Source organism: Musa acuminata, chromosome BXJ1-10 (assembly GCF_036884655.1).
Source record: "Musa acuminata AAA Group cultivar baxijiao chromosome BXJ1-10, Cavendish_Baxijiao_AAA, whole genome shotgun sequence".
Classification (NCBI taxonomy): domain Eukaryota; kingdom Viridiplantae; phylum Streptophyta; class Magnoliopsida; order Zingiberales; family Musaceae; genus Musa; species Musa acuminata.
Window position 1 is genome coordinate 29,926,060 of NC_088336.1, and position 16,087 is coordinate 29,942,146.

Below are 16,087 nucleotides of genomic sequence, written 5' to 3' on the forward strand. Positions count from 1 at the left end.
CATTATCAATCTTATCTGAATATATATCAGATAGACTATCAAGTAGCTGTTTATAACTTGTTGCAGTCTCTATTAGCAGCAGAAAGCATATATGTTATATCTTTGTGCATGTCAAACTTTCATGATATTTTGAATATATTGTATTGTTTGGCTTCTGCTCTGTGACTTGGAGGAGCATGAAATTTTGAATATATTGTATTGTTTTTTAGAATATTACTCTTAATAATCCATCTAGATTTCAGCCATGATATCCCTCATCTTAGAAACTTGTTGGGTTGAGACCCAAGTCTACTAGCTCAAGCAGGCACATGCCATGTGACCCCCCTCTTCAGATCTATATTTGACTCAATCAACATAAAGAAACATACCTACCTAAACCTATCATGGACTGTAAGTTAGGAAAAGGTAATGTAAGTGGTCAAAGAAGAAAAAGCTTGCAACCCCCTCTTTTTCCAACAGTGCATTGTCTGCTTCTCTTTGATCTCAAAGGAGATGACATAAACAATATGATGATAATGAGAGCTCCTCAGCTTCATCCAGTTCTTCTCCACCATGGGGACTCTTTCACCTGCAGATGGGACTCAACCAAAATTGACTACCCACCTAACAAAGTCCAAGCCTCTCTCTTATCCCAATGAATTGTTTAGGTGGATACTGGAAAGAATGGGTCAATAATGGCAAGCCTGCATCAGCTTCAGGGATGAAGATAACAAATGACAGTGACAATTCCCAATCTGAACCTGCCAAACTCATCCCTACCTGTTGGATATTATGTGCAGCTCTCAGGCAGCAACAAAATTGAGAAGAGAGATAAATGCTAGTAATCTAAATAAAAAACAAAAGCTTCCAGTGGGTGAAATGATGGAGAGTGCACACTGCCAAAGAAGAGAGAGGACCCCCCAAGCTCACATTGATGGGAGACATGCTCTCCAAACAAGAGATGCATCTTTAGCTTTTCCACAGCAGTTTGTCCCCATACAGAATCCATGTACTCACAACAAGGGAATCCACAGTACAATCTCACCTCAGCAGCTGGTAACACTAGGCTTGAAACAGGGATGTGACCACTGACAAGAAGCTTGCATAATTAAAAGGAGAGTACTGACCAAATGGAGCCCATCCCCATAATCAATCACATGGCAGGCAGTCACATGATGGCTAATACCCAAAAACACTCTCTTCTGAATCACTGTGCCCATGCACATTGATACCCAATACCCAAAAGTCTCCCTTGTCAATCAGTGTGCCCATGTACATTGCATCACCATGATTCAAATCAGACATTCAGGCTGCAGCTTCTTCCCCCCTCTTGAAGGACATTGATGAGTTGTAAGATAAGAAAATTCCCCTCCACTGTCCTTCAGAAGAGATGACATCATCCCTATATATATATATATATATATATATATATATATATATATATATATATATATATATATATATATATATATATATATATATATATATATATATAGTCAAAGGACTGTTTAACTATGTTCTCCTTTGATCTCAGAGCACAAGAATCTGCACCTGCATCAAGATCATGTAGTTTGATACCCAAAACCTTATTTTTGTTTAGCATTCCTGGTTGTGGCCAGTAGCCATATGAACTGCACTGTATGTTCTACAGCTTGTCTACCATGTCACTGCTATCAGTTATTCTACCTGAGCCACAGCCCATCAGTCCAAATGATCCCACAGCTGAAGACAGACCTTTGAAGCTACTACTGCCCTCGCTGCTGCAATGCCGGAACCTCCTTGGCTTTGAGGTGGTGTTCTGGTCTCCGGTGTCCCTGGCCTTGGTGGTTACCAGCCGAGATATGCTGCTGCGGCAGAAGGGGCAGGCCGGTGAAGGCAAGAACAAGGTTGTGGGGTTTGGCTTGCTGTGGCAGCACACGGCCAGTGTGCATTGGGCACACATCTGATGCCGGCAGTCTTGGACCTCGATGGTGCAAACCCGGTCGAAGCAGATGGAACAGAACTCTGCATCACTCCCCTGCAATAACAACTATTTTTCATGAGATGGAAGTAAAAAAGGCATTGCATTTGATGTATTATAGTTTCTCAGAGGCAGAATATCATCAAACAACTCCTTGTGCTATTGCTGTTATCCTCCTATCATCTTTACATTGTTTAATCATTAGCAATAAGAAGCTAAATGCTCTTTCTTTGGGGGACAAAAGCAGCTGTGAGTTCAGTAGGTCATATGAGTGTCAGTTTGTAAGCATTGTGGGATGTACCCATCTCATGACTCACAGTGAAATTGCTCATATTCAAGGGTTAAAACTGGAGAGAAGAATCATTGCAGGTTGTGGCCCAGACCTGAACAACTAAATGAAGGGTGAAATCATGGTGTCTTAATCTACTACTTAGGTTTATGGAAATAATTTGCAGATTCAGTAAGTAAACGCAGCATAATTCTCCACCAGATTCAATAACATGATCATACTGCTGCTTCACATGCAGTTTTAGCAATATATAGATAACAATGCTAAAAGATGCTGCTCTTTCTTTCTTTCGATCGAAGACTGAGTTTGCTCCATGCAAACAAAATGCCATTGGCTTATATCTCACAATTAACAAGAGGAAAATAACATTGATATAATTATGGATCCCAAAAAATGGTTATCATAAGCAGAAGAAAAAAATAAAGGAAAAGAATTAAGATATCTTCCTTGAATAAATGGGGGAAAAAAGGATGCAGTACCTCAGAAACATCATCATCAAATGCTTTATCTGAATGTGCAGGAGATGTCAACGAATCTGTAGTTCCTTTCAAGATCTTCATTTCCCTTTCCCTGTTACCCTCCATCAGAGCTGCCTCCAGCAGAGCCTTCGTCTCTGAATCAAGTTCACTGATGAACTTCAGTGCAGAAGGCCAAACCAGAGGCTCTGCTGCAGATGGGTTCAATAGAGCTGCACATTCTCCATGATTCTGCTTCAGTGCAACCTCATACGGCATTCTCCTGTAAATCCAAGTGCCAACAAAGAAAAAGGACATTATGCAGCCGCATTGAGATGATAAATCGCAAACAAATTAATGAACAAGTCGGTATATCCAATCACCCTACCGATCTTTAGTCCCAGTACAAGAAATTTTTCCGACAAAGATGGCGACTAGAACGCACATTAGAGAAACTAAAAGGATGCTGAATTGAAAAATGACATTTTCGTAATGCTTGAGCCAACAAAAGATTTCCTAATAGCTTATCCAAAGTATTTGATAGCATAGGAGTAGAAAATTGCTGAGGAATATCAAAAGCTGCACCTAGATCTGTGAATTGCAACAAATAAAAACCAGTTGATCGAAGCTCCTGGACACTAACGAGCTTGGATGGAATCATCTACACTAATTTCATCCTCCCAGCAACTTGCACAAACCCTAAGTTATGATCAAGCAACTCCAAGCTCGGAGCAGAAACAATGTGCAAGCCGAGACACATCCTTACCCAGATGAATCCCGTTGAAGCCGATCAGCACCGCGTGCAAGCAACTCCCTGATGCAATCCAAGCTTCCCCCCCGAGCTGCCAAGTGCAGAGGGGTGCTCCCAGGAAAGCTGCAATTTGGGATCTCTTAAGCTCACAGCTAAGTCACAATCTCCAGACTTGGAACTAACACCAAAGGCATGTGTGTGATGGAGAAAGAGTCAGTCACAGCATAAACTTACCCATATCGGCCAGTCGAAGCACAGACGAGAGCGCCATTGTCTACCAGAATATGGACGCAGCTGGGCCTTTTTTGCCTCGCCGCGAGGTGCAACGGCGTCGCTCCGGTGCCATCACTCACGTTTACAAACCGGGCAAATCCCCTGTCAGTCCACAAAAAGAAGAAGAAGAAGCTAAACCTTGACTCATTCAACCACAGTCACGCCATGAATCGGTGGATCTTTTAGAGCCCTACCAAGAACTTGCAACATGTGTGGATTTGGCAGCCGACAGAATTGCTCGCAGACAATCGGAATGACCATAATAAGCAGCATGATGGAGGCAAGTTCTTCCATTTACCGAATCGAACATCAAGATCTATCCACACAGATAATGAGAGATCAATCCCAGCACAAAATCCAAGATTTCGGAGACGAGAGTAACAGCAAAAGGGAATCTTGAGAAGAAGACAGTAGCTCGGCTCACATTTGCTCCGGAATCGAGTAGCTTCTGCACGCACTCGATCTTTCCATGCATCGCGGCCAGCATCAATGGGGTCTGATTACGGAAACCAAATTCCATGAAAATGAAAAGATTTTTGAGTAGGAAGGAAGTAATTCATGACAAAACAATGTCTTTTTCTGGCCTCTTCACCTGTTTATCTCGATTCAAGACATCGGGGCTAACAGATCGATCCAAGATCATAGACAAAACCTGCAAACATATCGCACATCAGACCAAAAACCCAAGCATCGACCGATCCTCGCCAGAAGAAGCTCGGGCGGAGGGAAATGGGCTCACCTCAACGCGGCCATTGGCGGCGGCGATGTGGAGCGCGGAGAGGCGGTCGTAGATGGTGGTCCGGAGAAGCAGTGACGGGTCGTCCTTCAGGTAGGAGTCCACCGCCTGCAAGTCGCCGGCTTGGACTGCGGTGAAGAAGTCATGGTCGTAGCTCGAGCTGGCGCAGCTCAGTCCCTGGCCCATCCCCGCCCTGCCTCTCCGAGCTCCTCCGGTGGTCGATACGTGAGCTCTGGAGGTCTTCGGACTCCCACCGGAGCGCCGCGGCGCCGCCGGGGAAAGGGAGGCGAGCGTTGGAAGGGAAGGAGGGAAGCGGCTGAAGCGTCACGGCAGCGGTCTTCGCGTCTTTAAAATAATACTAACTTTTTATGCTGCTTTTATTATTTTACGGACCACAAAATGACGCAAACGCGGTCAATATTACAATAATTAAGTTCTATCTAAATACATTAAAAATAATAAATATTTTCGAACTTCTAAATAATCATTTTATCATCTTAACTTTCAAAAATCTTCTTAATAGCACTATCCTAATTGCACCTTCACTTGTTCTTGATCACTCAGACTTTAAAGCCTCATCATGGTTAGTCATATCCTCCCACGAAGGTATACCTGATCGAGTGAGAAGAATGGGTAATTTGTTATTACGAACCCGCTCACACGATTAGACGAGGAGAAGATGGAGGAGGCTAATGTTATCTATCAACTCGCACACAAAAGCACAAACGATCAGAGAAGAGGGTCGACGTGCGAGGGGATAGTGGTAATTGATATGAGTAAAATATTTTTTTTCAAACTTACGATACTTTAATCGAAAAGTCCAAAGTTATGAATTCTTTTTCAAGAATTCGCTACATTTACTTTACATAACTTCTCCTTCAATAAATCTTGATATTATTGACTCTAAACAAAGAAAGAAGGAAATACTAGACATGATTGTTACGATGATAAAGCGAAGACGATCGATTGAGACGAAGATATCTTTTTAAAAGAAATACTATACAGAGTATACAAAATTTATTTTTTAAGAAATAAGAGAGGTTCTATTGATACAAATTAAAAAAAAGATGTTATTAGAAAAAAAAAAAGAGGTTAAAATAGGATTTTTTTTTTTTTGAAGAATTTGCCGAATTAAAAATAAGTCAGGCAAATCATCGAGCAGTTCACGTGCAAGAGGAGTGAATCCCCCCCAATGGAGTCACGCACATTGAATGCTTTAACCACACTGACTCTGACATGTAGGTCACGAATCACCGGTCGTGGCAACCATTTATTGGAGATGGGCCTCACGAGGCTACGCCCCATCAATTTTTGACTCGGGTCGGTCTTCCCCTCCCATAAATAATTGACCGCGACGTTGGGCACAATGGGAAGACCTCATCGGGCATCGAGTCCCTTTGCTTCACGGTTTAACCCGACCATGATAAGTCGACTCGATCGGTTCGAGTTTGACCAATTTTGACCGCGGAACGACGTGGAATCAAGTAATGGAACCCAATGTGCGATGGCGTCACGAACACATACTCGGACCAAATCTAATTAGGGTCGCAGTCCGAGGGAAAGGGCATTTCCGTAAATAATTTTGTCTCGGGCAATGTTTTAGCTCTCGCATAGCGCCTTCATTAGGCATCATCCTACGCCATTAGGGTTCTTCGGCGGCCGGTAGTGTGTTCGGTTCGGTGGTACGCAGCAATTCTTTCTTCTTTTTTTTTTTTTTGGGAAAAGATTCTTTTGTTTGTGCAGTTAATGCAGCATTTGCTTCTTTGTCGACTGGAGTTTTTTAATGCGATGGTTAAAATCCTAACGCAAGGACCAAAAAGTGGGATCTTTCTCTCCAATTTTATTATTGAGAAAGAGATGTGGTTGGATCTGCCTTAATCTGCGATTTAGATCGTTTATCTCTCGACTTTTGATACTTATCCTTCTTGTTGTGTGATCGAAACAATGAAGGATCTTTGCTTAGTAACCCTGATGTTCTTCTGAACAGTAGGAAGCAATGGCTCCTCCGCAGCCGAACAGCGGTCTCTTTGTCGGGCTGAACAAAGGCCATATCGTCACCAAGCGGGAGCTGCTCCCTCGCCCTTCCAGCAGAAAAGGAGTATGAATCTTTTGTATTTTTTATTTTTTATTTTCCATTTGCATACAGTCTGACTGATCTCTGCAAACTCGTGCAATGAAATGTGGAATTTGTGACTATCAGCTTTTGATGCATGAAACAACATTCTTAATGCATGAAACTACGCATTCTTTGTTTCATTTCAGTTTTGTTGTATGTTAATTTGGTACTTGATGGCTAAACAACATTTTTGATCCATGGGACTGTGCATTCTTTGTGCTATCCTATTTTTTATGTATGTTTAGATGATCTGAGTGAATCCTAAATTTGATCATGTGATAGTGTCAAGAAATCTATCTATTTCTTCTCCCCACCATGGGTCTGGTGCATGCTAATTGTTGTAGTTAAAAAACTTCATGTGGCTCTTATGAATCGATTTGGGTATAGTTATGATTTGTTTATTTAAGGGCTTTTGCATCCTGTACCATTCTCCGGTATTATATGATGAGGCTACATCGATAAAGAAAAGACATCTTTCTGAGTCTTTTACACCTTGATTTGTTGTGGCTCTTGTGAATTTTCGTGGATATATACGAAGAATCTGGGAAATTGTTCCTTGGAATTTCTTCTGAAACATTTCCCTTGTGAGGTTGACTAGATATAATTCAGCTTCCATGCAGCAAGAATATGCGTTCAAAGATTATCACAGTGAATCCTATTATATTGGATTGATTCGAGCGTGTTAGAGCAAAGTCTACTGATTTGAAAATTATTGTTAGTCATTCATTTTGGTTTTGAAAATTATTGAACCTTGGAAGTTTTGATTGTTAGCAAGTCCCATTGCCATTATAAGTTCCAAACTTGATGTTGTGCTTGGATGTTTTTATTTATCATATGATTTTTTATTTTTTTCAGAAGACGAGCAAAAGAGTGCATTTCGTGAGGAATATAATCAGGGAGGTTGCAGGATTTGCTCCTTATGAGAAGAGGATCACTGAGCTTCTTAAAGTTGGGAAGGACAAGCGTGCATTAAAAGTGGCAAAGCGAAAGTTGGGCACGCACAAGCGAGCCAAGAAGAAGCGTGAGGAGATGGCCAATGTTCTCAGGAAAATGAGGTCAGTGTTCAGATTTTCCCTTTTTATTATCGTTTTCTTTACTAATTGTAAGATAACAGTTGTCTTAGCATTGGGGTTGGAGGCATACTTCATAATTTATATTATGAATTCATCATGGAAATATCTGATAGGTACCTTTGTGGCTAGAAATTGAAGCATTGTGGACTTAGCAATAAGAAGTACAATTAGCGATAAGGACTTGTGTAGGAATGGGTCTCTGATGATAGTTCAAAACTTCAAATACAGGCGGCTGGTCCGCTTAATACCGAATGACAAAGATGCAATGTCGGACAATACGTAAATAGACACGATTTGGTATTTATACAATGAAAAATTAAAATATCAGTTTTCTGTGTTGGGTTAATCGCTTGCTATCATGATATACAAATGAGAAAAATTGTCTACCGTGCCGTTAAGTGCATAAATTTCTATAAATTCTATACAATTCTGTGGATTTTGGTGATTCTAATTACCCATCTGTTGTTCCATGTGGTCATCTAACTTGCAGGTCTGCTGGAGTTAGCGATAAGAAGAAGTAACCGGGGGTTTATGATCTCATGTCATTGGCAGGATCAGATGCACTAAAAATCGAAACTTTTTAGGATGTGTTACTTCTGAAATATTTTGTATTCCCTGTGCCTTTAACGCCAGGATGTGTTATTTCTGAAGAAGAATATTGAGGCTATGGATTCATGGTTTAACTAAAGTAGCAACTTTAGTTTTGATATTGATTTAGATGCATCCGTTTTATTATTATCATCAACATATCGCTGCTTGTTCTGTGATTGTTAATGCACAGATGTTCTGTCAACAGTGTGATTGATTGTGCAATTGATTAGATCTGTCGGTGTGTATTTTAGCGACACTTTTAGCATCTTTATGCATCAGCCAAAATGAAACGTCACAATCGGAAATATGAGGCTTTTCTATCCGTCCACACAAATATACTCAAATTAATATCAGTCTGATCTCTTCGAGAATTGTCACTTTGGATGTTATTTACATCCCATCTGCATCTGTTCATGAAGGTCAACGGGTCAACGCTGCTGTTTCTTCTACCCATGCAGGCCACGTTATTTATTAGCGTACAGGTAAAAAGGAGGACACCAGAGAGGGGTAAACAAGGTATTTCAAATTTCACATTTTTTTGATTGATGGGATCGACGGTCAGGATGATCCGTGAGTGCACTAAACGTGCGCGGCTTGTTAGCGTGGGACCGACCTCGTGCGCTCACCGAACCCGACAGTCCTCGAGTCGACAAGAGGGCACGTGGCGAGCGACAGCGACCGCCGCGACCGGGTGCGTGAACCGGTGGTCCTCGCAGCACATCCTATCACCGCCGCCCGCTCGCCCAGATCGGACGGTCGGGAGGGTCCGCTTGTCGGTGGGCGTGGCCGGTGGGGACGGCCGCCGCTCCCCGGCCACGTCAACCCATGTGGCGGCAAACAGCCTCCCACGGCGGCTCGACCTCGGCTCCAAGCCGAGCCCCCATATTATCCACTTATTACCATATTATCACAACATAATAACTAACATCATTAACACTAAGCCGCGCCCATTAGTGTGACAGTCTGGGCTTCGACTCTTTTGCACTGTGCATGCACAATACACCTTGTCCATGTGCATTCACTACTGTTCCTTCCTCGTCTTCCTTTTAATACCCCTCATAAATGGGAGACAACCACAAGTGTTTTCCTTAAGTTGCTTCATTGTCAATTTGATCTTCTTGTACATGCTGCTACTCTGTCTTTTGCCTTTTGGTCCTTTTGTTTTGTTTATATCCACAAGAACCAGGACATGGTAGGTTGACCTGAGGTCAATCATGTAAAGGGAAGATCTCTTGCTGCTGCTAGTTGCAGTGTGGCAATCTGCCAAGTGCAGCAGCAGTTTGATGCTTTTTACCTAAGGAGCAAAATTCTCTCTCCTATATTAAATGTGGATGTTGCTTGAATAGCAGGCCAGCAAAAGAGCTAATAATAATCTTCTGCAATTTCAGTGAAGATTCAATTTTGATCATAAACATGCAGATGTAGTCGACTATGTGCATATTTATGATCGAAAACATGCTCATCAGAATCATTCAATCCCCATATCTCCCTCCATTCAACACAAGGTTTCAGCAATAAAGAAGAAAGGCATCTTATCTGTATACATATCCTTCACATCTGTCAACTTTGCCGTCCCATTCATTAACCAAGACGACGACGAGATTGAGACAGTGGGAATAGCAATTGGAACCAATGGAAGCTTTTAGTGCCTTGTAATCTCCGATTTATATTATTTATGAGCTTCCAGCTTGAGTCTTCTCAGGTCCACACTGCAGCAACACCGACTGGACCATTTAAATCATTGCAACTTTCATCCCTCTCTGAGCCGCGGCTCCAAGCCACGCCGATTTAAGGAAAAGGGCATATAAAATAAAGAAAGAACGACGGCAGGTGGGATCGCCTCCAACGAATGTAGCTTTCCAATTTGATTGCTGTAAAGTGACGGAGGACAAGTTTAGGTTTGTGAAGATGGACGGTTAGTATAGGAATTTTATGGTTTTGGGAACAATGTGTGCTTGGGAAGGATCCTCACCCCGAGACCAACTATAGCGGCACCTCCTGCTGCGGCTACGCTCTTCATCCCCTACCCTGCGACGCTCCCCCTCTGCTCGCCTCGAATGGGAAAAAGGCAGCTCCTTTTCCAGTCTCTTTCTGTGATTTCCTCGAAGCAATCTTAGACGCGGAGCAGGTCCGTCAATCTTTCGTGGAATTGATCGCGGCGTTGAGATCCCCGCAAATCAGTTGCTGGAGTAGAGGTCGATTCGTCGACCAGTTGGTGGAGTTATAGATAGAAGAGCGATGGACGAAGGAGCCAACGAAGCGGCAGCTCCGGAAGTGCCAACGGCGGCGGGGAGGGTGGTGGATAGGCTGGCGGAGGCGGTGGAGGAGATCGCCGGCATCTCCGACTACCGGAACGCTTACAAGAAGCAATTTTGCAACCTCTCGCGGCGGATCAAGCTGCTCGCGCCTATGTTCGAGGAGCTCAAGGAGAGCAACGATCCGATTTCGAAGCCGGCGGTCGGCGCCCTGGAGAAGCTCAATCGGGCCCTCGATTCGGCCAAGGACCTCCTCCGGCTGGGGAGCGAAGGGAGCAAGATCTTCCTGGTATGTCGAAGCGGCGTCGCCGAAGCTTTTCCGTTTCGTTTTCTCTCATTTCTATCCTCTTTTTGTGAAATGCGGCACCTTTTTCTTTCTGGTATCCCGTGAGCTCAATTTTAAGTCTTTCCTGGAAATCAAGACCATTTTTTCCTCTTTTATTTCTTGTTCTAACCTTTCTATTAGATCCTGCATACTTACTGCCGTTGTTAGGAAGATCGGCTGCATCCTCGAAATTGAAAATTGTTTTCTTAATCTTTTTGAATAATGCTTTGATTTAGGAGCTGTGTGGTTTTCCTCGGCAGAATAATTTTGTTCTGAAAGTAATATATAAGCATTTAGATTTATGTGGTTTCATGAATGGCTATAAGAAACTAGGATTAGAATGAAACCTATCAGCTGTTAAGTTTGAAGCAATTGTTTGTCTGGGAATTTTCTGTTCTTTGTTATCAAAATTGTGGAGCAAGATTCAGTTTGTCAAAAAGATTTATTTCTTTTATACATGCACAATATTTGCAATATCTTTTCCCTTCACTTAAGGCAAATCTTTGATAGGTATACCAAATTGTTTCTAGCTTTGGAAGATAAAATTTTGTTCCTCTGATGTGATCAAGGGATTATGATTTGATTTCTTGGGAACTTGTTATGAGTCCAAACTCTTGAAGTACATTTCAGTGACATACATTGTCCACAGTTCACTTGGAGTGCAATAGGTGAATAAGAAAATTAAATGATTGCTATGCTGTATATGTGTTTTTTATGGGTATGTACAAGAATACAATGTCACTCGGAACCTTTCCGTTAAGACCTTGGTTGATAAGGAAAAGAATCGTGTTAGGTGAATTAACACGATTCTTGTTCTATACAAGTCGGGCCATATTCACAAGCATTCTAGAAGATCGGCCACCATGCTTAGTAAATGCAGGTGTACATTCAATGGACCAATTGATTCTATTATATATTAGCACACTATCAGTAGCTTTAAGTGGCTCTAAGTAAAAGATGACTTAATCTTGAATAATCATAGAAGTGCAGCCTAGTGGATGAGGCACTTTCTGCCATTGCTGTCAGATGGTCAGAAGGATAAGAACCAACCTACCTATATAGGGTCACTTACCCACCAAAAAGAAAGAAGAAAAGCAGCACTGTCCAAGTTGATTTCAACAATAGCAAGGTTGTCCATATCTGATGCTTTGAGATTCCCCTATCAGATTTTGAACAAGCCAGACATTTCAAAGGTTCAGTTTTTATAATCACAGTTCTCAGGATGATCCTTCTTCGGTGGCTTTGCTAGCAGATTCTTGTTGTCCATGGGCCTAAACTGCTCCCACATGTAACAAAGCCATTGTCAATCCCTGCACTTACTGCTTAAATTCTTTAGTTTTGCTTATTAGCTTTGGCATGACAAATCTGATCTTGACACTTCCTTTGCAATTGTTGGGTTTCTTTTTCCAGATCTTCCTTGTGATTGCTTTCAAGAACAGATGTGTACAATTTGAGTAAGTTTGTGGTGTCTAATCCATATATGCTTTGGCACTGGTAATTCAGCATACACTGGAAAAGAATTTCCAGTATGTTCGGTGTTTTATGTCCAACCTCTCATACATGCCATTGCTACCAAGAGGTTCACCAGACTATCATCTTTTAGCTGTTGGAAAATTTAATAAGCAAAGCCAACATATAATAAGTAAAGAAGACATCTAATCTGAACAAGTGTTTGATGATAAAGATGTTCTATCCTTGAAATTGGCCAAACATAGGTGAATGTAACTAAAAGTGGTACTTAATATGTAAAAAAAAAAAAAAAAGGAAATGAGAAAGGAAGGCACCGCATAGGGAACTGAATAGGGAAACTCATGAAGAAAAGAGCAAATGGATCTCCCTCGTATCATCCTAAGAACTGGTGAATATAATGTTGAGGAGGATCTCTTTCAGAGCATCAAAAGAGCTGGTGAATATAATGTTGAAGAGGCTAACAGAGTCCAACCTTAGACGATGTGAAGGGAGTAATGGACAAAGAGGGGTTGTCATGATGCAATTGACAGGGTTAACATACTAACCCTGTTATGAGGTTCTTGGAGAATCACAATCTTCCTCACTCGAGATGTGAGATTTATGGCACCAAAATGCTGACTTATTTGCGCATTAAGGTTCTACGTGTAATCCAAAATCATGCATTTGTTGGTGGCATAGGTTTATGCTATGATGTGCCTTTTGATCTCTGTGAATAGAGGTTTGTTTCTTGAAGGAAAAAACGATCTTCATGACCAACGGTTTGTCATGAAAAGATTGAATGGTGCTTTCTCTGTCTTACATGGTATAATTCATGTTTCCTAAACCTTATGTAAATATGGCAATTTTGGTGTATACAATTGATTTTCTGAACTATGCATCAATTATATTGGAAGCATGAACTGGAGAAACCTATCTGGTATCTGATTTCTTCCTGCTGCTTAGCATGGATTTGTACTTGTGCGAAATTCTTAGTGGTGTCTTCTTCTGTCTGCAGTCACCAATTTCTGCACTTCTGTTTCCAGGTCTTGGAACGAGACAGAATAATGGAAATGTTCCAAGTTGTTACATTTCAACTGGAACAAGCTTTGGATAAAATTCCCTTTGATGAGATTGACATATCAGATGAAGTAAAAGAACAGGTAAACTATCAATAATGATATTCTCTCCCTTCAACTTAATTATTAGTGTCATTTAAGAAACTATATGTGGGGTTAACAATTTTATTGTCCTTATTCCTCCATCATATCCACATATCCAAACAGCGTTTATATATTAACTTTCTAGTTCAAATGCCTACAAAGTTCAGCACTTTGTACAGGTTGAACTTGTGCATTCTCAGTTCAAAAGAGCCAAAGAACGGATTGATGCTACTGATACTGAGCTGCACACTGATCTATTGTCCGTCTACAGTATGAGTGCTGATGCCAAAGTAGACTCTACAATCCTCCAGAGTTTGGCAGAAAAATTACAGTTGATGACCATATCAGATCTCAAACAAGAATCAATTGCATTGCATGAGATGGTGGTCTCCAGTGGCGGAGATCCTGGAAAAATTATTGAAAAGATGGTAATGCTGCTAAAGAAGGTAAAGGATTTTGTGCAGACACAGCAATCAGAAATGGGCACTCCAACAAATCCTAGGGTTCTTCCATCTCATGGAACAACTAAAACACCTATCATTCCTGATGACTTTCGCTGTCCTATATCCCTGGAGCTGATGGGAGATCCAGTTATTGTGTCCACTGGACAGGTATAAATATCCTAGATTTTGACTCTACTAGGTCGTATCTCTCATGGGCCTTGAAGATAACTGTAACTATTTATATCCTCTTCTACAGACTTATGAACGGGGATACATCAAGAAATGGCTGGAAGCAGGGCACAACACATGCCCCAAGACACAACAGAAACTATCCAGCACATCATTAACACCAAATTACATCCTTCGCAGCGTCATAATGCGGTGGTGTGAGGAAAATGGGATGGAACCACCCAAGCGCCCAGCTCAAACTGGCAAGCCTCCATCAGGTTGCTCTGCAAGTGAACATGCCAAAGTTGTTGATCTTCTCCACAAGCTATCATCACAGAACCTTGAAGACCAACGATCAGCTGCTGGTGAGCTTCGCCTTCTTGCCAAGCGAAATGCTGACAATAGGGTGTGCATAGCTGAGGCTGGTGCTATACCTGTTCTGGTGAGTTTGCTCGTTACCCATGATATACGCACACAGGAGCACGCCGTTACTGCACTTTTGAACCTCTCTATCTTTGAGGAGAACAAGGGGAAGATAATCGTCTCTGGTGCTGTGCCCGGGATAGTGCATGTTCTTAAGAGGGGCAGTATGGAAGCAAGGGAGAATGCGGCAGCGACACTCTTCAGCCTCTCTGTGGTGGACAGGAATAAAGTCATAATTGGCGAGTCAGGGGCAATCCCCCCTCTTGTTTTGCTGCTAAGTGAAGGTAGTCAAAGAGGCAAAAAGGATGCAGCAACTGCTCTCTTCAACCTGTGCATTTACCAGGGGAACAAGGGAAAGGCTGTAAGGGCTGGGGTGATTCAGACACTGATGGGGCTCTTGACAGATCCAGAAACTTCTATGATGGATGAAGCTCTTGCTATCATGGCAATACTCTCAAGTCATCCCGAGGGAAAGGCAGCAATCACGGCCGCAGAGGCACTGCCAGTGCTGATAAAGGTGATAAGAAGTGGATCACCGAGAAACAAGGAAAACGCAGCAGCTGTTTTGGTGCATCTCTGTAATGGGGAGCAGCAGCAGCAACATCTGGCTGAGTTGCACGAACAGGGGATGATGGAACCATTGTTTGCAATGGTAGAGAGTGGCACTGACAGAGGCAAGAGGAAGGCTGCGCAGTTGCTCGAACGAATGAACAGGTTTCTGGATCAGCAGAAGGAAGCTCATGTTCAAGCCAAGGCTCAGACTCGAGCTTGGATACAGGGTCTGGTGGACGAGTCAAGAGATACAACTGCGTCAGCTTCGACCGATACATAGCTGGTTTTTTAACAAAGGTGAAGTAACTTGCTGTTATCTAATTATAAGACTGGAGGGGTGGAAGATCACCTGCCTTGAAAAGTTAATTGGCTTGTTATTATGTTTGAGTTGGGGAGATAGGCTGGATGCGTATAATCGCGACCGCCGTAAGCAGGAAAATAGGTCAGAAAGTACCGAAAGAGTTGTTTATAACGTGTGCCATGGTGATAATTTAAGGTATCTCATCCTCAAATTTTACGGAGGAACGGCATCTGTTGGACGAGACACTAAGCTTTGAAAATTTTCAGGCATCATGATTCATTATTTATTCTACCTCTGTGGCTGCGTTAGGCTGATTAATTGGTCATTTGTCTCTGTTTTAGTATTCGATTAGATGGCTATGCTTCTTGTTAAGACTACAGCTTGAATCATGCTCGCATGTGTATCTGAAGGCACAGTATCCGAGTAAAGAGGATGCGTTCACAGAGCACAATGCGTGCCATCGATATGAACATGAAACTCATCTCTTGCACTATTGTGCGTGTTGATTTTTTCTTGTGGAATGCGTAAGTAAAAAAGAATTTGATGAACATCAGAACTATTAGGATAGACTGCCATTCACATCGAACAGTTTGATGAACATGTCAAGATCATGCGGCAAAACTAGTCTCAACCTACCAATAGTTTGCAACACAGCACAAGAAGGCTCGACATCTTAGATCTCGTCATTGTAAACATAAATTTGAATTCCAGAGAAGAAACGTTCTATGATTTCTGCGTACGTGCGATATATATATATATATATATACAGAGAGAGAGAGAGAGAGAGA

At 42.1% G+C, this 16,087-nt stretch overlaps 3 protein-coding genes across 6 annotated transcripts; 2 read left to right on the forward strand and 1 right to left on the reverse strand.

Moving 5' to 3' along the window:
- Positions 1 to 1,549: 1,549 nt before the first annotated feature.
- Positions 1,550 to 4,791, reverse strand: LOC135596094 (E3 ubiquitin-protein ligase XB3-like). 2 transcript variants are annotated; one of them, XM_065087829.1, is made up of 8 exons: positions 4,447 to 4,791; positions 4,300 to 4,359; positions 4,132 to 4,203; positions 3,902 to 4,023; positions 3,669 to 3,809; positions 3,450 to 3,557; positions 2,708 to 2,966; positions 1,550 to 1,996 (listed from the first exon to the last, which is right to left on the reverse strand). In XM_065087829.1, exons 1-8 carry the CDS (start codon positions 4,627 to 4,629, stop codon positions 1,625 to 1,627), a joined length of 1,317 nt encoding a protein of 438 aa, XP_064943901.1. In that variant the 5' UTR covers positions 4,630 to 4,791; the 3' UTR covers positions 1,550 to 1,624. The 2 variants fall into 2 exon arrangements, with proteins under 2 accessions (XP_064943901.1, XP_064943902.1); XM_065087830.1 differs by lacking the exon at positions 3,450 to 3,557.
- Positions 4,792 to 5,984: 1,193 nt separating this feature from the next.
- On the forward strand, positions 5,985 to 8,349 carry LOC135596095 (large ribosomal subunit protein eL36y-like). Its single transcript, XM_065087831.1, has 4 exons — positions 5,985 to 6,125; positions 6,431 to 6,541; positions 7,415 to 7,614; positions 8,123 to 8,349. Exons 2-4 carry the CDS (start codon positions 6,440 to 6,442, stop codon positions 8,151 to 8,153), a joined length of 333 nt encoding a protein of 110 aa, XP_064943903.1. The 5' UTR covers positions 5,985 to 6,125; positions 6,431 to 6,439; the 3' UTR covers positions 8,154 to 8,349.
- Positions 8,350 to 10,188: 1,839 nt separating this feature from the next.
- On the forward strand, positions 10,189 to 15,585 carry LOC135596096 (protein spotted leaf 11-like). Of its 3 annotated transcripts, none has more exons than XM_065087832.1 (4): positions 10,189 to 10,767; positions 13,296 to 13,412; positions 13,580 to 14,023; positions 14,112 to 15,585. In XM_065087832.1, exons 1-4 carry the CDS (start codon positions 10,462 to 10,464, stop codon positions 15,276 to 15,278), a joined length of 2,034 nt encoding a protein of 677 aa, XP_064943904.1. In that variant the 5' UTR covers positions 10,189 to 10,461; the 3' UTR covers positions 15,279 to 15,585. The 3 variants fall into 3 exon arrangements, with proteins under 3 accessions (XP_064943904.1, XP_064943905.1, XP_064943906.1); XM_065087833.1 differs by having other exon boundaries at positions 10,190 to 10,767; positions 13,592 to 14,023; XM_065087834.1 differs by having other exon boundaries at positions 10,634 to 10,767; positions 13,268 to 13,412.
- The last annotated feature ends 502 nt before the right edge of the window (positions 15,586 to 16,087 follow it).

What these genes read in the sequence shown, in the direction of transcription:
- LOC135596094 (XM_065087829.1), bottom strand. Translation starts at nt 4,629, where the DNA reads ATGGGCCAGGGACTGAGCTGCGCCAGCTCGAGCTACGACCATGACTTC. An exon ending in ACACATGTTGCAAGTTCTTG is followed by an intron (nt 3,810 to 3,901) that starts GTAGGGCTCTAA and finishes GTGGACTGACAG; the next exon opens with GGGATTTGCCCGGTTTGTAA. An exon ending in CTTCAACGGGATTCATCTGG is followed by an intron (nt 2,967 to 3,449) that starts GTAAGGATGTGT and finishes TTGGATTTACAG; the next exon opens with GAGAATGCCGTATGAGGTTG.
- LOC135596095 (XM_065087831.1), top strand. Translation starts at nt 6,440, where the DNA reads ATGGCTCCTCCGCAGCCGAACAGCGGTCTCTTTGTCGGGCTGAACAAA. An exon ending in GCCCTTCCAGCAGAAAAGGA is followed by an intron (nt 6,542 to 7,414) that starts GTATGAATCTTT and finishes TATTTTTTTCAG; the next exon opens with AAGACGAGCAAAAGAGTGCA. An exon ending in AATGTTCTCAGGAAAATGAG is followed by an intron (nt 7,615 to 8,122) that starts GTCAGTGTTCAG and finishes TCTAACTTGCAG; the next exon opens with GTCTGCTGGAGTTAGCGATA.
- LOC135596096 (XM_065087832.1), top strand. Translation starts at nt 10,462, where the DNA reads ATGGACGAAGGAGCCAACGAAGCGGCAGCTCCGGAAGTGCCAACGGCG. An exon ending in AAGGGAGCAAGATCTTCCTG is followed by an intron (nt 10,768 to 13,295) that starts GTATGTCGAAGC and finishes TTCTGTTTCCAG; the next exon opens with GTCTTGGAACGAGACAGAAT. An exon ending in TTATTGTGTCCACTGGACAG is followed by an intron (nt 14,024 to 14,111) that starts GTATAAATATCC and finishes CCTCTTCTACAG; the next exon opens with ACTTATGAACGGGGATACAT.